This window comes from Thunnus thynnus, chromosome 8 (assembly GCF_963924715.1).
Source record: "Thunnus thynnus chromosome 8, fThuThy2.1, whole genome shotgun sequence".
Classification (NCBI taxonomy): domain Eukaryota; kingdom Metazoa; phylum Chordata; class Actinopteri; order Scombriformes; family Scombridae; genus Thunnus; species Thunnus thynnus.
In genome coordinates, this window is record NC_089524.1 from 9,340,107 (window position 1) to 9,363,393 (window position 23,287).

At 37.9% G+C, this 23,287-nt stretch overlaps 2 protein-coding genes across 2 annotated transcripts in view; both read left to right on the forward strand.

The window, feature by feature from the left end:
- Window positions 1–8,382: 8,382 nt before the first annotated feature.
- Window positions 8,383–16,373, forward strand: c8h1orf210 (chromosome 8 C1orf210 homolog). Its single transcript, XM_067596376.1, has 4 exons — window positions 8,383–8,548; window positions 12,120–12,677; window positions 12,938–13,132; window positions 15,169–16,373. Exons 2-4 carry the CDS (start codon window positions 12,623–12,625, stop codon window positions 15,366–15,368), a joined length of 450 nt encoding a protein of 149 aa, XP_067452477.1. The 5' UTR covers window positions 8,383–8,548; window positions 12,120–12,622; the 3' UTR covers window positions 15,369–16,373.
- A 2,104-nt stretch (window positions 16,374–18,477) lies between these two features.
- ap1m3 (adaptor related protein complex 1 subunit mu 3) overlaps window positions 18,478–23,287 on the forward strand; it is a 31,062-nt gene continuing 26,252 nt past the window's right edge. Inside the window, exon 1 of the mRNA XM_067596377.1 lies at window positions 18,478–18,674. Within this exon, the coding sequence (XP_067452478.1) occupies window positions 18,633–18,674 (42 nt within the window). The 5' untranslated portion in view covers window positions 18,478–18,632. The remainder of the gene's footprint in view (window positions 18,675–23,287) is intronic.

Here is a 23,287-nt window from a genome sequence, read left to right on the forward strand (position 1 = left end):
TATATTTAGACTGTTTTTCTCCAATCTACCTTCCTAATTGATTTTCTTCATCTAACCATCAACCTGTCTCTTAGACCCCATCCCAACTAGGCTGCTTTAAGGAAGTTTTACCCTTAGTTAGCATTTCTTTACTAGATATGATCAATCTGTCTTTATTAACAGGCTGTGTACAACAGTCCTTTTAAGTAGCTGTAGTTAAACTTCTTGATGTTTTAGCCAACTATAGACCTATATCTAACCTTCCCTATCTCTCCAAGAACTTTGAGAAAGCAGTCGCCAATCAGTTGTGTGACTTTTTACATCACAATAGTTTATCTCATTATATCTTAAAGAGCTCATAGTACCTTATTACCCCACTAGAACACTGCACTCCTGGATTGAAGGCTTACTTGTGGCTGCTAGATCTCAAAAATGAATGTTGGGTCTCTGTAAATTAAAGAGTAAGGTCTAATGAATGGTCTATGTGAAAAGTGCCCTGGGATAACTTCTGTTGTGATTTGGTACTGTGTAAATAAAACTGACTTGACTAGTTTTCTCTAGTTTTTAGGAGGTCTTTTTATAAGCTTTTGGCTTCCTGCCTCTTCTGCACCAGGTTTTTTCTTTATTTACTTTAAATTCATGTATAGCTGATTATATGTAGGCAAAAGTGTGTTTTCATATATGTGAATGTTTTTGTATACACATCACATGATTAATTCTTTTATAAAATTATACATTTTTTTAATTAGAAAGCAAATAAATCAATAAAATCAATAACAAAAAAAAATCACAATAATTTATTAATGGACAAATCGTTTCTCTCTACTTCATGGTATAACAGGAAGACCACAAGCCTTGGCTGGTGTTACTGCTAGTTTTCTACTTTTTAAATATTTATTTCCACGACCTCTAAAAACTAAAATATTCATATATTTGGTAGCTTGGGAAAATGAGGTTGATATGTTTCATGTAATGTCCTAACGACAAGATACAACAGTCAAAGAGCAACAATGCCAGAAGTAATAAAGCTGAGAAAAATAACTAAAGTTTACCTTCCTGTCTTGAAAAAAATATATTGCTGGTGCTCAAATGGCGTGTTTATCATCTTATGACATTTATATGTTTACTTTACTTTATGTTGACAGACACATGTAAACTATCAAGTCTTGAGCTTTGACCCTGAAAACACAAAAACAGTCACTGCTGTAGCAGTAAAGTAAGCAACAAAGTATATTTCCAAAACTCTGCTGCACTGACTTAAAATAGTTCAAATGTTCATTTCTGGAGGATTTTTCATGTCACATGAATATGATTTAATGAGCCCCAAGGTGTCCAAATGAGAAGCTAAATATATTCACTTTATTTTAACTGTAACACAGTTGTAACTGGGATGAAGAAGCAACATTTACCTAAACTTTATTTTCCTATCCATTCATCAGTTCCACATTGGAAAGAAAACATGACCCAGAATTGAGGCAGAGTGACCCCCCCACCAACCCTAATCTCCCAGTCTGCCTCCTGGGGTGAGGGTGGGGCACTGGGAATGGGGATGGGGTGATCTGGGTCCATCACCAGATGCAGAGCAGGGTGACTCTCCAGTCTGACACCAAACAAACCCTCCATGTTGTCAGGATGTTGATGGATGTTGATGTTATACCCACTGCTGACCTCGGACAGGTAGGTGTACTGTATGTGCAGCCACACACTTCATTAATGGTGTTATGGAAAGCCTGTGGATCAGACTAAGGAAGCCCTAATCATAACAGCATGTAGTCAACCTATAGGTTTAATGTGAAAAAGCACTGAGGTTCCCCCTCGGTACAGGATCATGTAGGATAACATAATGTCAGACGGTCAGCAGAAACAGTCAGATAAGAAAAATGAGAGGGGTGTAATATTTTCCAGAACAGGAGAACTGGTTTCATGACTATTGTCTTGTTTATGAAAGTGAATGTCACATATAAAGTTGAGAAACTGAACTTTTCTGTTTGTTTTACATATCAAATACAGCTCCCAGAAGAATAAAAGGCTCCAGCAAAGTAATCCTGTTTAGTATGATCCAACATTTCTCCTCATCTGTCTCTGGTTTGGTAACAGGTTTGGCTAAAGTGAAGCACTGAAATTGTTCTTATGTTATCAGAATAAAAACACAGAATCTCCTAGAGCTGCAACTAACTATTATTTTCATAATTGATTAAGTGCAAATTTTTTTTCTTGATAAATCGATGAATTGTTTGGTCTATAAAACATCAGAACACAGTGAAAGATGTCTAACACAATACCCTAAAGCACAAGGTGACATCTTCAAATGTCTTATTTTGTTTGACATGCAGTCCAAAACTCAAAAATATTCTATTAACTATAATCTAAGACCAACCAACAACCTGGAACCATCAAATGTTTGACATTTTTACTTTAAAATGACTTAAACAATTATTCAATTATCAAAATAGCTGCCAGTTTTTTTTCGATTGACTAATCGTTGCAACTCTAAAATCTGTATTGTGAATTTATAAGGGATATTTTGGTTTCACATTTTCTGTAATAATGGCCAAACATCCACTTGAATGAAGTGAAACATTGGCACAGCCATGACTCAGTCATACATTTATTTCTAACAGACTTTATTCTGTTAGCTGCAAGCTAAAGATGGAGCAGCAGTTTTTTTTTTCATCGCTATTATTATGCAAGTTAGAGCTGAAAATCCTAATTACAGAAATAGAATATCTGTCCCATCGGAACATGTATATCAAGGAAATTGTGGAAAGGGAGTGGTACTGAATCCAGCCAACACGTCTCTGGAATATTACAGGCGCTTTTTGAGGAAGTTGAATAACACCCTGAGAGTGCTGTACTGAAAGGAAGAAAAATGCAAGAGAGTTTGTGCACATGTGCATTGAGACTAATCGCAGAGGCGCCTGGAAGTACAATTCAACAGCGTGTTAACTTAGAAGAGAATGATAGAGTGAGAAAATGAATGAGAAAGCAGAAAGAGGGAGAGGGAGAGAAGGATAGAGAGAGAGAGAGAGAAAAAGACAGAGAGAGAGAGAGAGAGAGAGAGAGATGGATGAGCTGTTGTTGCTTGTCCACAGTGTCCAGAGAACTTGAACCAGATTCAGGAAGAGGTACTGCTGCTGGAGGCTGATATGTGTGTGAAGGAAGTGGAGGGAGCGCAGGGGCAGGAATCACCCTACAGGCAGGAAAAGGCCTGTGGAGGTGACGGCGGGGGTGGAGGTGGAGGGTCTCGGCTCCTGTCTGATACATAGCTGTTTGCTCAACACACACACACACAGACACACACAGGCATGGTCACACGGCTCCACAGGCCATAGGTTCTTGTTCCCATCAGCCAGTGAGTAGGAGGGACACAGCAAGAGAGAGCTGGATAGCTGCTGGTGCCAAAGCATGCATGCACCCGCAGTTAGCGAGGAAGTTTGTATAAAAACATATTCTTACATGCAACGGTGCTGGTGTGAGTATGGCAGTGCTGCCAACTGCAGATGAAGGAGATACACTTTTAATGCACATTAATGGATTTTAATATTCGAGAAGCTACAACAGGAAATATCAGATAAGATAAGAAACAATGGGTTCTGTTGTGCAAAGGCACTTGATTAAGATAAATTACAAGTTTGGGATTTTTGCTTTATTTAAAATATGATATGTTTCAAGGAATTGTTCTGGCAAAAATCAAAAATAATGCTTCTATTTGCAGGTATGTCAAATGTATGATAAACAAGGACTTATCTTGAAACAGTCACTTTGAGTGATGGGTTTTATGTTACAATATGCTTTTGCAACAGTTTAAAATTGGAGAAAATTGTTTTGAGCAGGACTTGTCTCCAAAGATTTCCTACAGGTTCCAAGGGAACAAGTAGCCAACAGCAATATGTACTGTATGTTTTGTTTTAAAGTTAGATTGTGTGCCCCACTGAATAATATCCTCAAATGTATACTGGATACACAGACTGGACACCTGCAGAGGGAGTTGCAGATACAGATCTCTTCTACAGGCCAAACCTGAATAAGTAGTAGTAAGTCTTTTATACTGTGTCATTATTACCACCATATGAGATGTTTCACACACAAATTCCTCGCTGAACTGTTCCTGCAGCACTCTCGCTTTTCACGCATAAACATTCTCCTAGCATTCACAGAGGGATTAGAAAAATGCACAGTTGGATTTTATTAACAATGTGTTGACATTTCCATGAATCTCTCAAAGTTACCAGATACAGTAAGGTATTACATACCGTAGTCAGCCACTGACATCTTTAATGCAGCTCTGTTTTTTATACTTCCACAGGTGGGGATATTTCTGTGCTGGTGGGGCCATTTTTCTACAGCAAGTTTATCAGTCAGCGTATTGTTACAGTCTGTTTACACAACCATAACAAAACACACAGTTAAGTAGTAGAAACTACTGATTAACACACCATTTGGATAAATCATTTTTCTCACAGAGAAAAGCACTCAGGTCATTAAACATGGATCTGAATGCATTTTAGGGACCATTAAAGAATATGTTAGGTATCCAGCCTTATGTTTTATATTGCACATACAGTAGGTGTTTTAATAAGTGGTGTTATTCACCTTGAAGAGTAAAAAGAGAATAAGACTGATTGCCACTGATAGTATCCAATTCTTCTCTTCCTATATAGTTAACTATACAGTATTACACCTGCAAAAGGTGGCAGAAGCTCAAGCCAAACAAATACAGTCTCTGTACTCTTCCTGCTGCATGTTAGTGCCAGTAAGGAATGTAATGTTACACCACTGAGCACATATAGTCAGGAAACTCTTCTATTAGATTAAATTAGATGAAACTTAAACGTCCTTAGTGCTGAAACTGGGTCATCACAGCAGCCAAGTGAAGGATATGAAGGAGAAAAAGACAAAAGGTACTATTAGTGTGCGTTTTACACGGCTGCTCGATGAATGGAATTAGACCGCACATGTCGATTATCACATTTAATATACAAATCATTATACAACTTAGAGAATAATGCAACATTTAAATAAAATTGCAGCTGTTTCATTCACAGATGTACAGACTTTAAGCAGATGTGCTGAGTGCCTCACTCACATTATCGTATTTCCAGATGGAGACCACATATGGACTCACAAACAGAAAAAATGTGAACAATGTGAAGCTATCACCTTGTAAAATTTACACTTATGTGGCTGCAAATCACAGCGGTGCCAAGAAAAATGTGACAGTCGTTTCAGGCTGCTGAGCTCTGTGGATTGTCTTTTCTTGATGCTTAATAGCCAGTGGAGGGCTTGTTTGTCACATAGCTCTTCCTCAACTGGTCCAACTGTCCATTGTTATGTACAGTGCAGCATGTGTTGTTATTTCCCCCCTCTTAAAAGACTTATCAAGGCTTTCCTATCTTCCTTACAGATGGGGCCATGGCCTCAGACCTCCACCACTCCTCTGAGAGCACAAACAGTAAACATCCCATGGCGGCAAAAAGTGGGGAAAGCCCCTGGTCTCCTCCAAAAGTCTTATCCAGAATCTGAGTACAGCTCCGCTGGTGTCACTAATGACCTTGAGCCTATTTATATTTGCCTGTTGTAAATGGACTGACGATATAGCCAGGAAAACATATGACTTTAAATACATGTCCATGCAGTAGCTGCTATGTGCAACATTTTGATTAAACAATTACTACAGTTATTTCTGTGCATAATGCCAAAAATGTCACTCTACAGCTTAGGTTGATGTTCAACTCCTGCACAAATCCACCTGTCAAATCCCTGTTTCACTTTTATATTTATAAACTTGGCTTTTGCTACATTCTGGACAGTAGCTGTAAGGTAAAATATGTTTGCAGACACTATAGTCTGACATCAATTATAAACAAGACTAGGTCAAAACCTAGTATATGGCTTGCCTGTGTATGAAATGCTAGAGGTTTGTTTTGCTCTTTAATTTGTATGTTGCCTGGTTACTATCAGACATGGACATCGCTTGTTGTCCATTGTTTTTATGTAAGTTTATTTATTTGTATAGCACATTTCATTCAGTAGTTGTAACTCAAGGTGCTGTACACATAAGAAAAACAAAAATACTTTGCACCAGATTTTGGGTGAAGACTATATGGTGCTGTTGTAAGAAGGGGTGACTTAAGATTTAAGCTATTTTTATATGTTTTATATATTATTTCACTCACACACAACCCGAAAAATAGTTTCAAGGCAGTAAATATCAAGTTAATCATTAATGCTAAGTGTAAATGACCCCAACACAGTGTGTTTCATGTGTGTAAAGTTTGCATTCGTAAATGTATTTGACACCTGATGCATGTAACATGGAAATTGACAGGAAGTTACACCGGCAAAGATGCACAGACTTTTCTTGCGTAAATGTCATATGACAGACTCCTTCGGTACGTAATCGTGACACTATGCTCACCTGAAAAAATATTAAAACTTAATAAAGTGACATATTAACAGTCCTACAGCGAAAATTACAACAGCTTAATCTATGCCATTGCAAAATGCTGTCAGTTAGTGCGAAATGCATTCTGGGATACTTAGTTTCAGCCGACCAATGGTGTAACTTCATCACTCAGTCTATTGCTGCATTCCGAATCACATACTTCTACTTTTTACTTTTAGTACGTACTGCAGCTGCCCTTACAAAGTATGTACTGTTGCATGCAGTATGCATGCAGTATGCACACAATTGGGACATACTACTGACTTCTGTCAGTGCGCTGCCATTGGTTTGTGCTCTCGTGGCCTCAGTCCATGTGACATATCTTTCGCTGTGCAGAGGATTGTGGGTCAGAATAGCCCGAAAAGCATGCTGGCTTGCATACTGCAAAGTGCAACCTAATATACTAAATCTTTTTTTTAGCAGAGTTAGAGGCAAACAAATAAATACAAAAAAGACAAGTGAATACTTTAATAATTTATAGAGTTGTTTCACATGCTATGACTGAACTTAAATATCTAAAATAACTTCATTACTTAACAAATTATTTTAATAGCAATAAACACTTGCACATTCATTTCTACATAACATTCACAATAAAGATGGTGCATATTCAACTGCTGCATTATTTACATGTGCATCCTGTAAATACTTGAAGGTGTAGTGTGTAGAATTTAGTGGCATCTAACGGAACAGGCTCAGCAGAAATTGAATATAATATTCATAAGTATGTTTTCATTGGTGTATAATCACCTGAAAATAAGAATCGTTGTGTTTTCATTACCTTAGAATGAGCCTTTATATCTGCATAGGGAACGGGTTCCCCTCCACAGAGCCTGCCATGTTGCACTGCTATGTTTCTACAGTATCCCAGAACGGACAGACCAAACACCAGCTCTGGAGAGGCCTTTGTCCGCAAGTTTTGCGGCCATCATAAGTGCTTGGAAGGGGATGGTGAGGGGAAGGGTATTCAGATGGTTGCAATTTGCAACCTCACCACTAGATGCCACTAAATCCTACACATTGGTCCTTTAAAACAGCTATAACAACAAACAAACAATGAATGCAGAATTAATATAAAACCATTCACCAGTATCCACCTTGTTCTTATCCCAATTCAGTATCATTTAATTTAATCAATGATCAGATCTTTCTTTAAGATACTAAATAGATAAAACATGGCACTGACTATCATAGTCCAACAGTCAAACAGCGCTTTGTATCTATGGTGGGAAACCCTGCTGCTTCTTTCAGCTGATGCTTGCTGAGTTATCATTTTACTGTCCCAGCCCATCCTCACCCCTCCTATCTGCCTCAAGACATGCAGCTGAAGCATCCTGGAACATAGGGACGGAGGGAGGTAAGGAGGAAGAGTAAGGGAGGGAGATAGAAAGATGCAGAGTGCACTGCCGAGTGGCCAGGAAGTGGCCCTATTGTTTTCAGGGTCACCTCGCTTTTCCTTTCAGAGCCACCAGAGGTCTATTCTCTCCCCTCAGGCGGTACGTCTTACATAAACAAAACTCCTTGTTGCCACAAACTGTGTCTTGTCTGTTTTCCTCCCTTATTTGAAAAGGACTGAGAAAAGGGTTGTACGGGGTTGTACATTTTAGATTAGCGAGGCAAGGTGTGGTGCCTGACACACACTTACACACACCATATCTGCAAAAGGCATACAAAGTATGTATCAAACAGGATTATTTGATTATACTGTAATCTCATCTACCCCAACGGGACATCTATTTGCAAAAAAGCAGGTTTGACTGGTTGCTTACATTTTCACTTATGAATACACTCTGGTAGTTAGAATGTAAATGATTGCATCATATTTTACCTCTTCCTGGTTTGGCACTTATGAGTGACAGCGTTGCCTCTGACCATGTCTGGTGTGCTATTGGACAGAGAGGAGGACTAGTAGGTGGGAGGGAGCACACCTTAGTTACAAAGTTATCCATTAACTTGTCCTTCTGGGAAGCAGCTGCACAGCACACCTCATTCAACCTTTGCACAACATTTCTCCATTTTACAAACAAAAAAAAAAAGGAGTTTATGCTGATGTGAAATGCGAGAGCCCACAGACAGCAGGTGAACTCGCTGAAGCTAGAAGGAATTACACCAACAGGTGACCAGGTAAGACTTGAAATGCGATGTCAGAGCTTTGAAAGCCTCGTCTACAGACTATTTTGCGCTGTGTACAGATCATGTGACTATCATGACTTGCTTGTTGGGCTATAGCTTATCTTGTAACTGATAATACAATAATTACCAGTTATTGTATCATAATGTGGTACAATATGCCTTAACACGGGTTGAAAATGGAGCAACATTTGTTTTATGTCGTAAATGATGAGATATACTCATAGATTCAGTTGACAAAAAGTAAAACAGACTATTCAGAGCTCATGCTGTAGCAGTTGATGAAGGCCTTTTTCTCTCAATGCAGAAAAGACACATAATGATGATGTTTACAATTTAGTGGCCTGGTAGCTAAACTGTTTCCTGCACCTTGGCTAAAAAGATATTTCATCTCAATTTGGGGCAAAAACTGCACTATAATCACATATATGTCATTAAGTAGTATGCCATAATGTATATTGTGTATCAAAAATGATAGCGGTTTATATATTTAAGTCATGTTCCTATTGCGCCCTTTTGCTAATGACAAGCGCCGACCCACATGTTGATGTTGGCCACTTGCTGTTTTCACCCCAAACAGTACCTCATTCATATATAGCTCAATTTCTTTAGATTACATTTGTTCTTTCTTTTTTTTCAATCTCTAAGAAGCATTAAGGCTCAATAAAGGAGCCAGGTACTAAATCTGATTTTTAAATATCAAATATTATCATTTGTGGTCATAATGCAGGATATGTAGTGTGTTGTTTTGGTATCATAACATAACTAAGGTTGGCTTTTACTCTTTGTGCCCCTGCAGCTTCTTTGTTGACACTGCCATTATTCCCAGGCTGAAAGGCAAAAACCAAACATGGCATTTCAGGGCACTTCGCTTACACTCATGTGACCTCAATTAAACTTAAGGCAAAAGCCACAACCACAATACAGCAGGTTAAACATTATTCAAAGGTGTAGTTTTCATGCCAGAGTAATTTACACAGTCTGTGGGCTTGATTTACAGATGAGAGTTTAATAATTACACTCATAAACAATGTCTCTGCCAGCTGTTTTTGAACTCACTGCATAATCAGCCCTTATGCCATTATCCTCGACAAACAATAGCACAGCCTGACTCCTCCACAGATTTCAAAGCAAGACAAAAATACATAACTTGGCAGGGGGATAAGAGGGAAAGAGGGAGGCTTGCACGTTGCTCTGTGGATTGTTGGGGTGAGGGTCAGCTGAAGGACGGATGTGTGATTATCTGTGCTGTATGAATATCTATGATTACTGCAGCCAGGCCAAGAAAGAGAGAGGTGTTTGCTTGATCAAGTATGATTTGTATGAGTGTCATATTGTTTTTTTAAAAAATTCAAATCAAGCTCAAGCTGTATAAGTTGATATTAAAGACCCCGCCACCTCAACTGGCATAATCAAGTTTCTAACTATAAAATACTTACAGTTAATTTGACTGTTCAAAGGAATGTGATCACACTCCACGGCGGAACGCAATTTTGATGTATAATTCAGTTTGCTGACAGAAAGAACATTTGCAAGCCTCTGGCAATCATTAGTGTCTATAAACTGACACTCGGCTCACAATTTGGGGCACAAAAACCAAAGAATGACTTAGAAAAATGGACTCCTTGCTTTGAGAATAATGTTCAAACACTGGCATTCGCAGACAAAGATGCAAACACACGCTCTTATGCATGCATGTTCACATACAAACACAAACGAATATACAGCAGCACAGTAAAACTCACAAACACTAGTGCATCTGACACACATTGATCTTACGCTCCCAGGCTTCTCTCCTTTAGCTCCCGGGTCCTGCGCTGCCTGGTGTGTATATTTTGTTGTGCTTTGCCTTTGTGAGGACAGAACAGGAAGAGATAAAGGCAGCCCTGTTGGTGTGTTTACAGCCAACACTGCTGAAGAGAATAGCTGTTCGAGACGAAAGGGAAGGGGTCTAATGACTGGTGGGGCCCCTCTTGCTGTGAGAAATCACCTCGAGCCAAGAGACAGATATACACATCTTAACCTACCCTAAAAAATGAAACAATCACAATTTGGGGAACCAAAAATTTTTATTTTTAACAGCGTAGTGTTAGCCTTGCTCCCTGCTCCTAACAAAGGATCAAAGAAAAATTAAATCAAAGAAACCAAAGAAACTTGTATTTACTTTAATAAAGCTTACAGTGAGTATGTCTGTCTTAACAGGATGCCAGATGTGGAACATATTATCTGAGTTCAATTACTCAGGTACTTTGAGGTATACTTGAGTATTTCCATTTTATGCTACTTTACTTTAATTTCACTAGATTTTACTCTTTACTCGACTAAATTTACCAGACAGCTATAGTTACGGATAATACAGTACGTCAGCTGGCTTAATAGTTCATATTAGTTCAATTTTTTGCAGCTACAGCATTACAATGTTATTTATATGTTTGTGCATCAGCAGTAAAAGACGCACTACTCCTTCCACCACTGTTGGATGGTTTTTGTTTCGGTATGCTTACTTAACAAAACAACCAGCATGTGAAAAAGGTCCTGACATGGAAAAAAAAAAAACTACCAAAGGAAGGTGAGGGAGGAATTAAGAGACAAATGAAACAATTCAAGGTCTTGTCTCAAAAACAAGACCTTGAACATCTTAGGACAACATATTCAGGTCATATGTTACAAAAATACAGGTGCTAGCAAGGCATGCTAAACATAAACTACAGTTAGTGAACAGTTGGTGGCATGGACAAGAACCAAACTTGTCAGACTGTATCCTCACAGCTATACTGTAAATACAGTGATCCAACTCATGCATGCAAATATCTGGCAAATTTGCAAATATCTGTACACAAAGGACCTCTCTCTTTCGAACACAAGTTACTGAGGATGAGAGGTTTGTATTTGCATTCAGAACATAGTGAGGTTTTGATGTCAACTCACACAGACCACAGCGAGTGTGAAAGTGTAGCATCAGTACTTGGATACAATGAGATTGGGCCTGAAAACAGGTGCAAAATCTCTGAGAACAACAAACAAATGTATCATTAAAACTTAATGTTAGTCATATTTGATGACGTTTTTCTGTGTCTCCTGTGTTGGAAGCTGTGAGACATAATCACATTCTTCCACACACACAAATGAGTGTTTTGCCAGTATTTTGTGTCAGCTAGACCTTCGGAGGAAGGCTCTACAATTTGTGGGACTTCCTGTTTGCGACACACTTTTCCTGTTGTGGATGATATCCTCCAAGTTCCTGACAACTTGTACTCAATTATGACTTCTGGATTTAAGGGATCAAGGCAGCGTCTCCTTTTCATGATGACACATTAACTCCTCATAGATTCTAAGTGAAATATTTAGGTCATTTGATTGTTCACGTTCTTTTTGAATGATTCGGTTATGAAATATGCATTTCCTTGCACAAAGAATCCAAAGCCACAATGCATTTGGGGTATTAGGGCATTATAGTTTACTGATTTCCCACATAAATGAAAAAGCTGACTTTTTTTTTTCCATTCGCAAGATGTAAAATGATACTGATTTAATTTCCTACTTTTCTTTCCCACTTTCTCTAAAGCTTCATTTGACTGCAGCAAAAGGACTCTGGCTCATATTTCAACTTATACATGGAAGGATAATGTTGCCACCACCTTTTACTTTTTACTGAACCGAGGACTCCCTTGTAACTCAACCTTGCCACTTAGTGGAGCTCTGAGGGTTCAGCTTCCTCCTGGTCAAGAGAAGTCTTCCAGACAACTACCTCCCTCATCTGGGGAGATGCCTGCTCTGCAACATTTCTGCCAGACCTGCTGAAGACAATATAACACCAACTTCCATCCCAGCTTCAGTTACGGGAGTTTAAGAGTCAGCTGTTGTAGAAAGAGAGGCTGTCACTAGCAGGTCACAGAAACAGTTTTTTTTGATTGACATATGTGTGATATACTCCCATGCTCCATGATTTGATGCTAGAGTTAATGGTGCCCCAAAGTAAGAGACAGATCCTGTCCAACAAGCAGCAAATTGAGCCACACAGGAGAAGTCTCCCCCCAATAGAGACTTTATAGACAAAAGCAAAGCCAGATGGCACTATCATCAGATGGTACACTCTACAACTCTACTACAACAGCACAAAATGGTAAGAATTCACTTACATCTGCAATTTCATTTCTGCAAAATTCATTTATTCTCAGAAAAAGAATAGCTCTGACACTTGCCAGTCTTAGCCTAAATGTGACTTTTGGTAAAGACAGTCATCTTAAAACAGATGACAGACACTGAGGATTAAATGTCCACATTTGGGTATTTAGGTGCTTTCCACAAAGAGAAGGATGAAATCCCCAGTTTGTGATCAACATACCAGGCAAAGTAAGATGTAAAAATGTTCTTTTCTTACAGACACTTTGACAAACCAGACAGACAAACCGAACTCTCACAACTGGGAGTTCCTGGTGGCCGTCCTGGTCACAGCCATCTCTGTCTCCATTATTGTTGCCCTTCTGGCTAAATGCCAGGTGGTTCGACGCTACCTGGCCAGCTACAGGCACACGCGGCTGACTGAGACAGACACTATTAGCCAGTGTGACCCGTCAGGTTTGTGTTTTACCCATTCAACTTTAGGAATAATGTAATTAATTTTTGCTTACACAGTGGGCAAAGTGCTGTTTGACATTTAGCAAGCATATCTTATTTGCAATTCTGCATTGAAACCAATGGTGCTTCACTGATGATGAACATAAACACTTTATTATGAATTATGAACATCAGTCTTGAAGTTGAAAAATTCTTTAGCAAGAAACAATAAATGTTGATGTTTTTCTTTTGCTATTCAAATACTTTTTAGTTCACAGAAGCTTTAACTTTAGTTTTTTTCCCCGAACCTCTTCCCCTTGGTTGCATGGGATGTGATGCACTTTGTGTTTCACAGAAGTAGCACCAATATCAAGTCTGGAATAAATATTAGACAATAAAAACAACAATACAAAATCTATGGCAATAAGGACTATTGCCACTGTGTGTTTAGCGACTGCTTAAAGCTGCAATACAATGAGTCAGATGACTACATGTAATGTGAAAGCTGTCACTCATAGTGACAAACCTACAGAGAATTATCATCTGACTCTGCAGATCCCCTCAGTCTTATGGGGTGTTTATCCGTCTTTTAGCTCATTGTTTTGGTTTTATGTCCCACGACTTTACTATTTTGGTTCACTCTCACTGCTCTCATCAGTTTGGTTTCCAGCAGCAGCAGGCAGCAGCAGCAAAAAAAGCAATGATAAACCTACTGTACCTGCACTAAATGGCAGACAGACAAATTCAGCGACTAGCTGGTGAGAATACTGGAGCAGCTAAAAGGCCAGATATTTTACTTAAGAGATGGTGGAGACCACATAAGAGCTAAAAGAAGAGTGAACATTGGACTTATCAGGTGGCCAGAAACAAGAAATCAAATGAATGAAAATGTTGGTCCATACCTGCTGGATGTGTCGACAGGCACTGTTTGCTAACACTTTTGCATAACTTTAAAAGGTGATGTCAGTGTTGCATTTCAGCACACTATCACGCCAAAGAGAAGTAATAGACTCACTGATTCACTTATGTCAGTGTCACATTTTGCCTGGCCTAGGTGTGAAAAGCACATGCATGTACAGCTTTCAAAGAGCCTGTCAAGTGGCGCAGTTCAGGTGACGTCAATATAAGGTGACGAATTTCCATATCTGGAGGTGGTGGGTTGGGTGGATGGATAGATCATAACTTGCAGAAAGTAGACTTTGCTGCAGGAGACCGCTGTTCGCTTCCAGCTTCTAACTGTGAGTGTTGGGACAGTTTAAAAACCATAACTACGATTACTGTGGTGTTTACTGCAATTTTAACCCACACCATTTTTCAAGTGATCATTTTAAATCAAACCATGATCTTTCCCTTACCCTAATCAGGTGGTTTTCGTGCCTAAACCTAACCAGACCTTAACCACAGCGTTGTCACACCATAAAACACCATCACCCCCCCACTGGTACTGCACCTTCATACACACATGTACACACCAGCCAAAACGTGACACTGATATGGTCAACCAGCAGGTGTACTACACACTTTGGCGTGGTAGCGGGTTGTGCATTTACAGTTTAAATCAATTGAACAGGTTTAACACCAGTACAATATCACTTCACTGTGGGTTTTTTTACTTGCTTTTCTTTTACGCAATGTGACTGTTGCCTAAAAATGAGTCACGCTCACTTAAGGCCTAAACTGGAACAGGAAGAGGGAATGAACTTCTATTTCAAAATCTTTTTTTCCTGTGCTTTATGCAGTTTTGTCTACATTTGAATAAAACTTAACACACATAAAACATCTTTTCTGGCCAAAAATGATTGAGAACATTTTCAGCATGATAGAAAAGATGACAGCATCAATTACTCTTTCTGCTTGTCAGCTGATAAAACTACAATTAAAAGTTAATTTGGAAGTAAAAGTTAAGTCACGTACATGTAAGTTGATCACATAAATTCAGTTCATTAATCATTATTGATGGAGCTCCAGGTTTTCATATTTCACAAATACAGATGACACTGTCAGTCAAAATGACGTATTGGACTTACTTTTTAATGACTGTCTGGTCTTGTTTCCAGGCCTGGAGGTGCAATTTGCCATGCGAGAGGGACGTGGAAGGAGCCCTCACTGTCTCCCTCCTGTGAGCGAGGAAGATGATGACGGCTTCATTGAGGACAACTACATCCCAGCCAGTGAGAGGGCGAGGGCTGAGAGAGCAGCGGAGAACATGGAGGACACAGAGGAGGAGATGGATGAAATTGAATTTACCATCGGTTAGAAGGAGTGGCTCTACAACTCCCCTGAACCACCAATTCCACTCCCACTTTTTCCTTTTCTTTTCTGTGTAAAATACATGTTTTGGATTACAAAACAGGCACTTATTAATTATTAGTTAAGTTTAGGTAAAGTATAAAGACATATAAATGCCAGTGCTCAAGAGCCTCTTCATTTTAAGGACACACAGAATGACATGTCAGGTCTGGGGGCTGTTAAAAGAGATTTTTAGAATATTCTCAGGACAATAAATACAAGTCAAGCAGGTCATGCTTCATTTAGTTTAGTTTACTGTGTTCTGTAAGGACAGTAATGGTCATAAATGTTTTTTTTATTCATAGTGATTAACAAAGCCATAAAACTTCTTCCAACAACTGTAAATATGAACCTTGAACAATCACCTTTGCATCTGTTGACAGTTATTTGCCTGAGTTGATTGTTTGGCTGATTTAATCCTTTATGATTTAGACTGAAAACCATAATTGTGCTAAATGTAAACAGAAATTTGTCATTTTTGTTAATGACACACAAGCAAAGATGTAGATATAATATGGAGGGATGTATAATATGATTCAAGACCAGTTTTTTACTGTAATTAATAAGTCGTGCTAAATGTTGAGATTTTTGAGTGAAAAGTTTTCAGACAGATCAATGACTTTATAAGAAAAAAAAAAGAAATACAAAGCTATTTCAAATTCTTAAATTGTGCTGTTACAGCATCACTGATTTCTGCTTTTTCAAAAGCCGAGTAGGCTACAAAGTGCCATAAAAAGATTTTTTAATTAGAAATATATGGTGTGTATAGGAAGAAGATAGTGCTACATGAAAAATGTAGGCCGGCTCAATTATAGTAAAGGCAGTATCCTAATTGTAATTTGTTACATTCCACTCTTGGTTGCTATTTTTATGATGGCATCAATGGGCTGGGACTCTCAAAACTCTTATTATAAGTGCAAAGCAGCAATTTGTAAACAGTTTGATATGAATAAAAATCCAGTTGTAAGTCAAACTACGACATTTTGTCTGTCTGCAAGGAACATGTCTGTTTTTTATGTTCAAAACATGGGTGCAACTCTCCATTCAGAATATTTTCCTCACATTTTGGTCTTGTTTGCCTCATTTGGTCACCAACTTAAATAACCACACTCACCTTTCTTCTTAAACTTTACAACACTGGTAACAACAACAGTGATTAAGCTTGACACAGCGTCTCGGAAGGAGGCCTTGGGCGTTTGGGATCCTCTGAGACCATCCAGCTGATGAGAGCGGTCTGACAGGTCTGTGTGAAGCTGTCAGGCGAGGCTCTACCCGGAAACACAGAGAGTCAAGTTCACACAGACTCGCCAGAGCAAAACCAGGAAACCCAGTGATCCTGCTTTCAAAATACAAGTAAAGACCTCAACGGTTGTTGTCAATGGCTTTGCCAACTGATACAAACACATATAGAGACTAAATTTAGGAACATTATTACATATTATTTAAAGCCCACCACCAATGTAAAAAGACTATAGAGTATGTATTATAAATGTTGGCTAAATGTATATGAAGGTTATTAATCAGTGGTGGAAATAATATTTACGTCCTTTACTTGAGTAAAAGTACCAATACAACAATATAAAAATACTCTGTTATAAAAAAAAAAGTACAGAAGTATCCAGCAAAACGTATCAAACTACTTATTTTGCATGTCTACCCCATTCAAAATACAAGGCTATATTTAGAGCTGAATGATACTCAGGCAGAAAATTAATTGTAAACTAAAAATTTTTAAATTAGAATTAAAGTAATTAGACCATTAAATCCTCTACTGTGAGGATTTGCTGCATTTCTCTGTTTTATAGGCTCATTGTAAGCTGAATGTCTTTGGGTTTTGGACTGTTGTAAATGTGACATGACTTGAAATTGTGATGATTTTCATGATTTTCTGACACTTTAGAGACTGAACAATGAATTGATTTATCAAGAGAATAATTAAAAGATTAATTGATATTGAAAATAATTGTTAGTTGCAGCCCTAAGTTATTCTGTTGAATTGCTCTATAACAATGCATTATATTTTATAACATCACCATATGGTTTGGATGAAAATTTTGATCTGAAATGTAACAAGCAGCTGTAACTGTCAAATAAAAGTAGTGGTAAATGTACTGTCAGGTGCCCAAATTAACATTAAAATAGGGTTTTCTTGCTGTAATCATTCCTCTTGTTCATACCGGCCATTAAAAGATCACTTCATAATGCATTCACAAGGCTAAAAATACTGTAAATGTGCCAGATATCCACTTGATATGACTAACTCAGACTGTCGAAGCCTCAGCTCAAGCTTCAGATAAACTTTTAAATACATTTTTGCATAAAATGACTGTGTGGACACACTGTGGATTTTACCCCCCATCACTTACATTGAAAGCGCATTTGAAGGGGATCTATTAATGCCCAGTATGAACAGGAAGAATAATTACAGTGAAGAAAGTGTTTCATATGGACACCTGACTGTTGTTTTAAGACAGACTTGGAAAAACTGTGAACCTATCCTCAAAAATCATCAAAAACCAGTGGTGGAATTAAGTACATGTACTCTAGTACTGTACTTAAGTGCAGTTTTGAGGTACTTTTACTTTACTTGAGTATTTCCATTTTATGCTATTTTATACTTTCACTCCACTACACATTTCAGAGAGAAATATTGTACTTTATACTCCACTACATTTATTTCACAGCTATTTTACCAGTTACTTCAGATCAATATTACATGTAAAACATTATTTTTTGTTATTCATAATTAATTTAGATCACTTTATAAAGATTTGTTTTCACCTTGACATTAAAAGGTCATGACAAGTTCCAAGAGTAGTGAATACTTTTTGCTGGCACTATATATCTGTTGTACATAATAATACAGCCATTTTGCATAGTGAGTATTTTGAATACTTTAGGTATATTTTGCAACTAATACTTTTATAGATCAATTAAGTATTATTTATAATACAGGACTTTCAGTAAAGGATCTAAATACTTCTTCCACCGCTGTTAAAAACTCATAGCCGAGTCTCAGCGCCTCACTACGGGAAGTCGTCTTTTTGCACGTGCGGTAACTTGACACTCGGGTCCGGAAAAGCAGCGAGTTGCAGTGAAACGCAACGACTGAAGAGAGTGGAGGAGAGGAGGAAGGAGGATGATGGGAGCTAATATTATTCCATCTAAGTGACCCACATCTTAACAGTACACCCAGAGATATTATCTAAGCGAGGATTTTTCTCCACTAAAGATGTCTGCGTCGGCGATATTTATCCTCGACCTGAAGGGAAAGGTAAGTTTGTTTCGACTTGTTGTTTGTTGTTGTGGGTGGAAGTTGACGTGGGGATTATAAATGAAGCACCTGCTGCAAGAAAAAGAGTATGTTAGCTCATCTTAAGTCCAAGAATTGTCAGGATATTTTAGGTGACTCTAATATTTATCGGTGTACTGTTGGTACTACACATCATAAGCCAGATGTACTCGCATTTCCTGGCTGACTTACTACTGTATCTGTGCCCTGAAACCCGCATGTAAGCCTGAGAGCAGTCAGGAAGCGAAGCTCAACTTGTCAAACTCGTTTTACTAATATTCAGTGTACACAGAGGACTTGTTCTTGTGCAGCCATGCAGCCTTTATTGTCCGTCATGTGTCCTATTTCATGTTAAAACTTTACTCTTTGTAATATGATATTAACATTAAATAATATATCAGTTAGAGCTGCAACGATTAATTGATTGATCGGTTGCCAACTATTAAATTAATTGCCAACTATTTTGATCATCGAAGAAGAAAAGAGGAAGCGGAAGGAAAAAAAAGGGAAAAAAGGAAACAGGTTCTTTAGTCTTCTGTGACAGTTAAGTATATTTGTGTTGTGGACAAAACAAGACATTTGAAGACCTTGGCCTCTGGGAAACAGTGATTTTCCACCATTTGCTGACATTTTATGGATCAAACAACTAATTGATTAATCTATAATGAAAATAAACATTAGTTGCAGCCCTAATATCAATATAGTAAAATTAAAATTGCCTAGCATTACTTTATTTTATAAGGAAATGTCACAAAAGGCAATTGAGGACAACACCTTGGGCTGTGGGAAGTAACAATTCTCTGATATTTTATAGAACAATCAATTAATCAAGAAAAATAATCATTAGTTGCAGCCTTTACAGTATCTGAAAGTGTTTTCACTCTCCTGAATGTAATACTTTTGAAAGTCATGAGGCATATAGGCAAGGCGACACTTGCTATTTTGGTTAATTTCTTTACACATCTTAACACATTTCTTCTCTCATCTCTGAAAGCATTTGAATATTTTTTAGGTATGTATGCTGTAGAATGGGATGGATGAAAGAAGACACCGAATTTAGGTTTCTACATCAAAACCTCACATGGTTAATTTATTTGAGGGCAAGAAAGGGAATTGCTGAAGAATCGGTATATGCTTGACAATACCCATCAGGGAAAGGGATCAGTCCCTCATAGCCTGGGTGTCTGATTGTGCAGATTAAAGGTTCTCTCTTTCTCTCTCTCTCCCTATCTATCTATCCCTGCCCTGGGGCGAGTCAGTAGCTCTTCACCTTCAGTCCTCTCCCTCGTTCTCTCCAGACCAGGCGAAGTCCCCTGTCTTCCATTACAGCAGCAGAAATCAATTGTTGTACTGTTTAAAAATCCCCTAAATGCAGAAGACGGTAAGAATAATCATATCGGAAATCTCATTGACAACAACTCGTCATAGATAGACATTATACACATTTGTAGCAGCTACCACAGAAGGTTTCACACCTCTGCCTTTATCTTTCCACTCTCAGACCTCAGACCCCTCCCTCACTGTTGTAACTCTTGGGCAACAAGACCGCACACAGCTGGCTGCTGGGACCTGCTATGTAGACTGAAATGTCAAGCTCTTGAAACCAGCATGGCATCATTTGTTCCCAGTGCTTCCTAACTGCATTTTTTAATAAGTGAACATGTTCAAGTCAAAGTTTTGGGCTGTCATGAGTAGCAGCACATTTCATCAGCCTGAAGTGCAAAAATGTGATCATAAGTTTAACATTTTTATCTATGCTAGCGGTGTGGCTCAAGATATGGACAGTCCAGGCTGAAATATCAACAGCTGTTGCATGATTGCCATGAAATATTGTACATTTATTGTTCCATGTGGATGTATTCTAATCACTTGGCCTTTCATGTAGCACCACCATGAGATTGGCATTTTTTGGGTTTTAGTAATATGTCTCAACAACGATTAGATAAATTGCTATGAAATTTGGTTCAGATGTTTATCGTCCCCTTGAGGATATGCTGTGACAAGTTTAGTGATCTCTTGACTTTTTTTTATCTAACACCATCAGCTGTTTTTACTTATTCAGTGAAATATCTCAACATCTACTTTAGAACTGCAACGATTAATCGATTAGTTGCCAACTATTAAATTAATCACCAAGTATTTTGATAATCAATTAATTGTTTTAAGTCATTTTTTTAAGAGGAAAATTTCCAAATTCTCTGATTCCAGCTTCTCCAATTTGAACATTTTCTGGTGTGTTTAGTACTCTGACAGTAAACCGAATTGTTCACTGTTGGCCAGGATAATAAAAGGATTTGTTTGACATTTGAGGACATCATTTTGGGCTTTGGGCAACAGTGATCGACATTTTTCACCATTTTCTGACATTTTATGGACCAAATGACCAATAGCTTAATCGAGAAAATAATTGTCAGATTAATCAGTAATGAAAGTAATTGTTAGTTGCAGCCCTACTTTGGTTTATGGCCAAATACCTGCAAAACCAACAACCAATTTGTATTTTTTTCTAATGTTAGCATGCTAACATATAGAGCTGCAACAATAAATCAATTACTTATCGACAAGAAATTAATCAGCAACTATTTTAGTAATTTTTTGAGTTACTATTCAAGCAGAAATGCTAAACAATTGATGGTTTTCGGTTCTCAAAGGTGAGAATTTGCTTTCTTACCTTCTCTTATTTTATGGAAAATTGAGTCTCTTTAGGTTTTGAACTGTTCTCTGGTGTTTTATAATTAATCAAGAAAATAATTAATAGTTGATTAATCAGTGAGTCATTCCACAGAAAAGTAATTACCAATCATTTTGCTAATTGATTGAAATAATTGATTGAGTAGTTGTTGTTTTTTTTAAGAAAAAGTGCTAAATTTCTAAATTTTTCTGTTTTCTTTAATCATCTGTGATAGTAAAATGATTATCTATGGGATGTGGGCTGTTCGGGATGGGTTTCACCATTTTCTCACAACAGATTGAAAATAATCTTTACTTGCAGCCCTACCAACACATTAAGCTAAGATAATGAACATCGTAAACATTATGCATGTTAAACATCAGCATGTTAGTAACGTTATTCTGCATATGTTAGGATGCTTATGCTACCATTTAGTTCAAAGTACAGCCTCACAGAGCCAGTCGCATGGCTTTGGAGTCTTAGTCTTGTTGAATGAAGAATCTTGAGCTACAGTGAACCTCTAGTTGTCGAGAACAAGAAGCACTGTGAGCCTACACAATGTTAAATGGTTTCAATTGATGGACTATCTGAGTGGCGTCTTTTTGCATTCTTCAATGTACCATTATTTCACCTACAAGTAAGCTACTGTTAACTCCTCGCACCCCCGTCAGTCTAAAATACAATCTTATTCTGTGATATTGGTCTCATGCTATAAGATTTTCTGCTGTGATTACCATCGATGGGGGATATAAACTGTTTTTGTGCTGCTGTTTACCTCCATGTTATAGACTCCAGTGAGGGTTCTCCAGTTTCCATTTGCCTTTAGAGGTCAGCAGCGAGTGGTTCCAATTGATTTCACACATTGTAAACAGTCACTGATTGCTTTGTGTGTCCCAGTAACAAACTTCCCCTAAATCCCCAGAATGGTTTTCCCTTGATGATTTTTAAGGTCACAGTGGTTTTAAGAGAAATGATTTTGTCAATGTGGTTGTTGTGAAGAGTGGTGGTATAGGTTTACTGAAAAGAAAATACCACTTTAAATACTCACTACTTGTGTTTTTATTCATTTCTGTTTTATATTATTCTTCATTGTGCCTTTATTAAATAGGTTTATGTCTCTGTTATTTGTCAGTTTATTTGTTTTTATTCCCTTTGCTGCTAAAACTTCCTTTTAAATATTTGTTCTGCTTTTACATGATGTGTTTTAAAGCTTTAAATGTGAAGTATTTTGAGCTACTTGTTATATAACTTTCATGTATGACCACATTTGAAGAATGATAACAGAGAGATTAGTGTGATACATATTTGTGTTAAGTATTGGTAAATGCATGACTTACCAGAATATGTTTTAACAGGCAATATGGCGTCTTAACTTGGAAATAACACATTCACAGTAGAATTTAATGAGACCTGGATTATTAAGTAGCTGCGCTCTGCTTTGGGGCATGAAATATGCTAACTGTTTGCATGAGGTGAGGTGATCTGTTTGATGTGCTCTGCCTCTGCTGAATATACTACGCTATCTGATGTTTTCCTTTTTAATATGAGTTTTACTCCGATCCAACATGACATGACAATGATGTGTTGACTCTTGAATATCTTAAAGGAGAAAAATAAGCTATTCCAAATCATGTCTGTGATTTCAGCTTGGCCATAATTGTCACAGCCTGCAGCTTCATATAATATGTATTGTAAAAGGATGAAGCAGAAAGCCAGCTACTCCCCTAATATCTTACTGTGTTGTTATCCTCACATCCAGTTATGAGCTGTAGGGGTTGGCAGACTGAAATGGCTCTGAAAAACAAGTGGCTGTTTGGCAAGAGAAAGTTATATCCTGACAGCGGGGAATTAGAGACAGCAGAATGGGGAATAGAGCAGTCAATAAGAACCTTGTAATGGCTTGTCATTACAACGTGTTTGATTT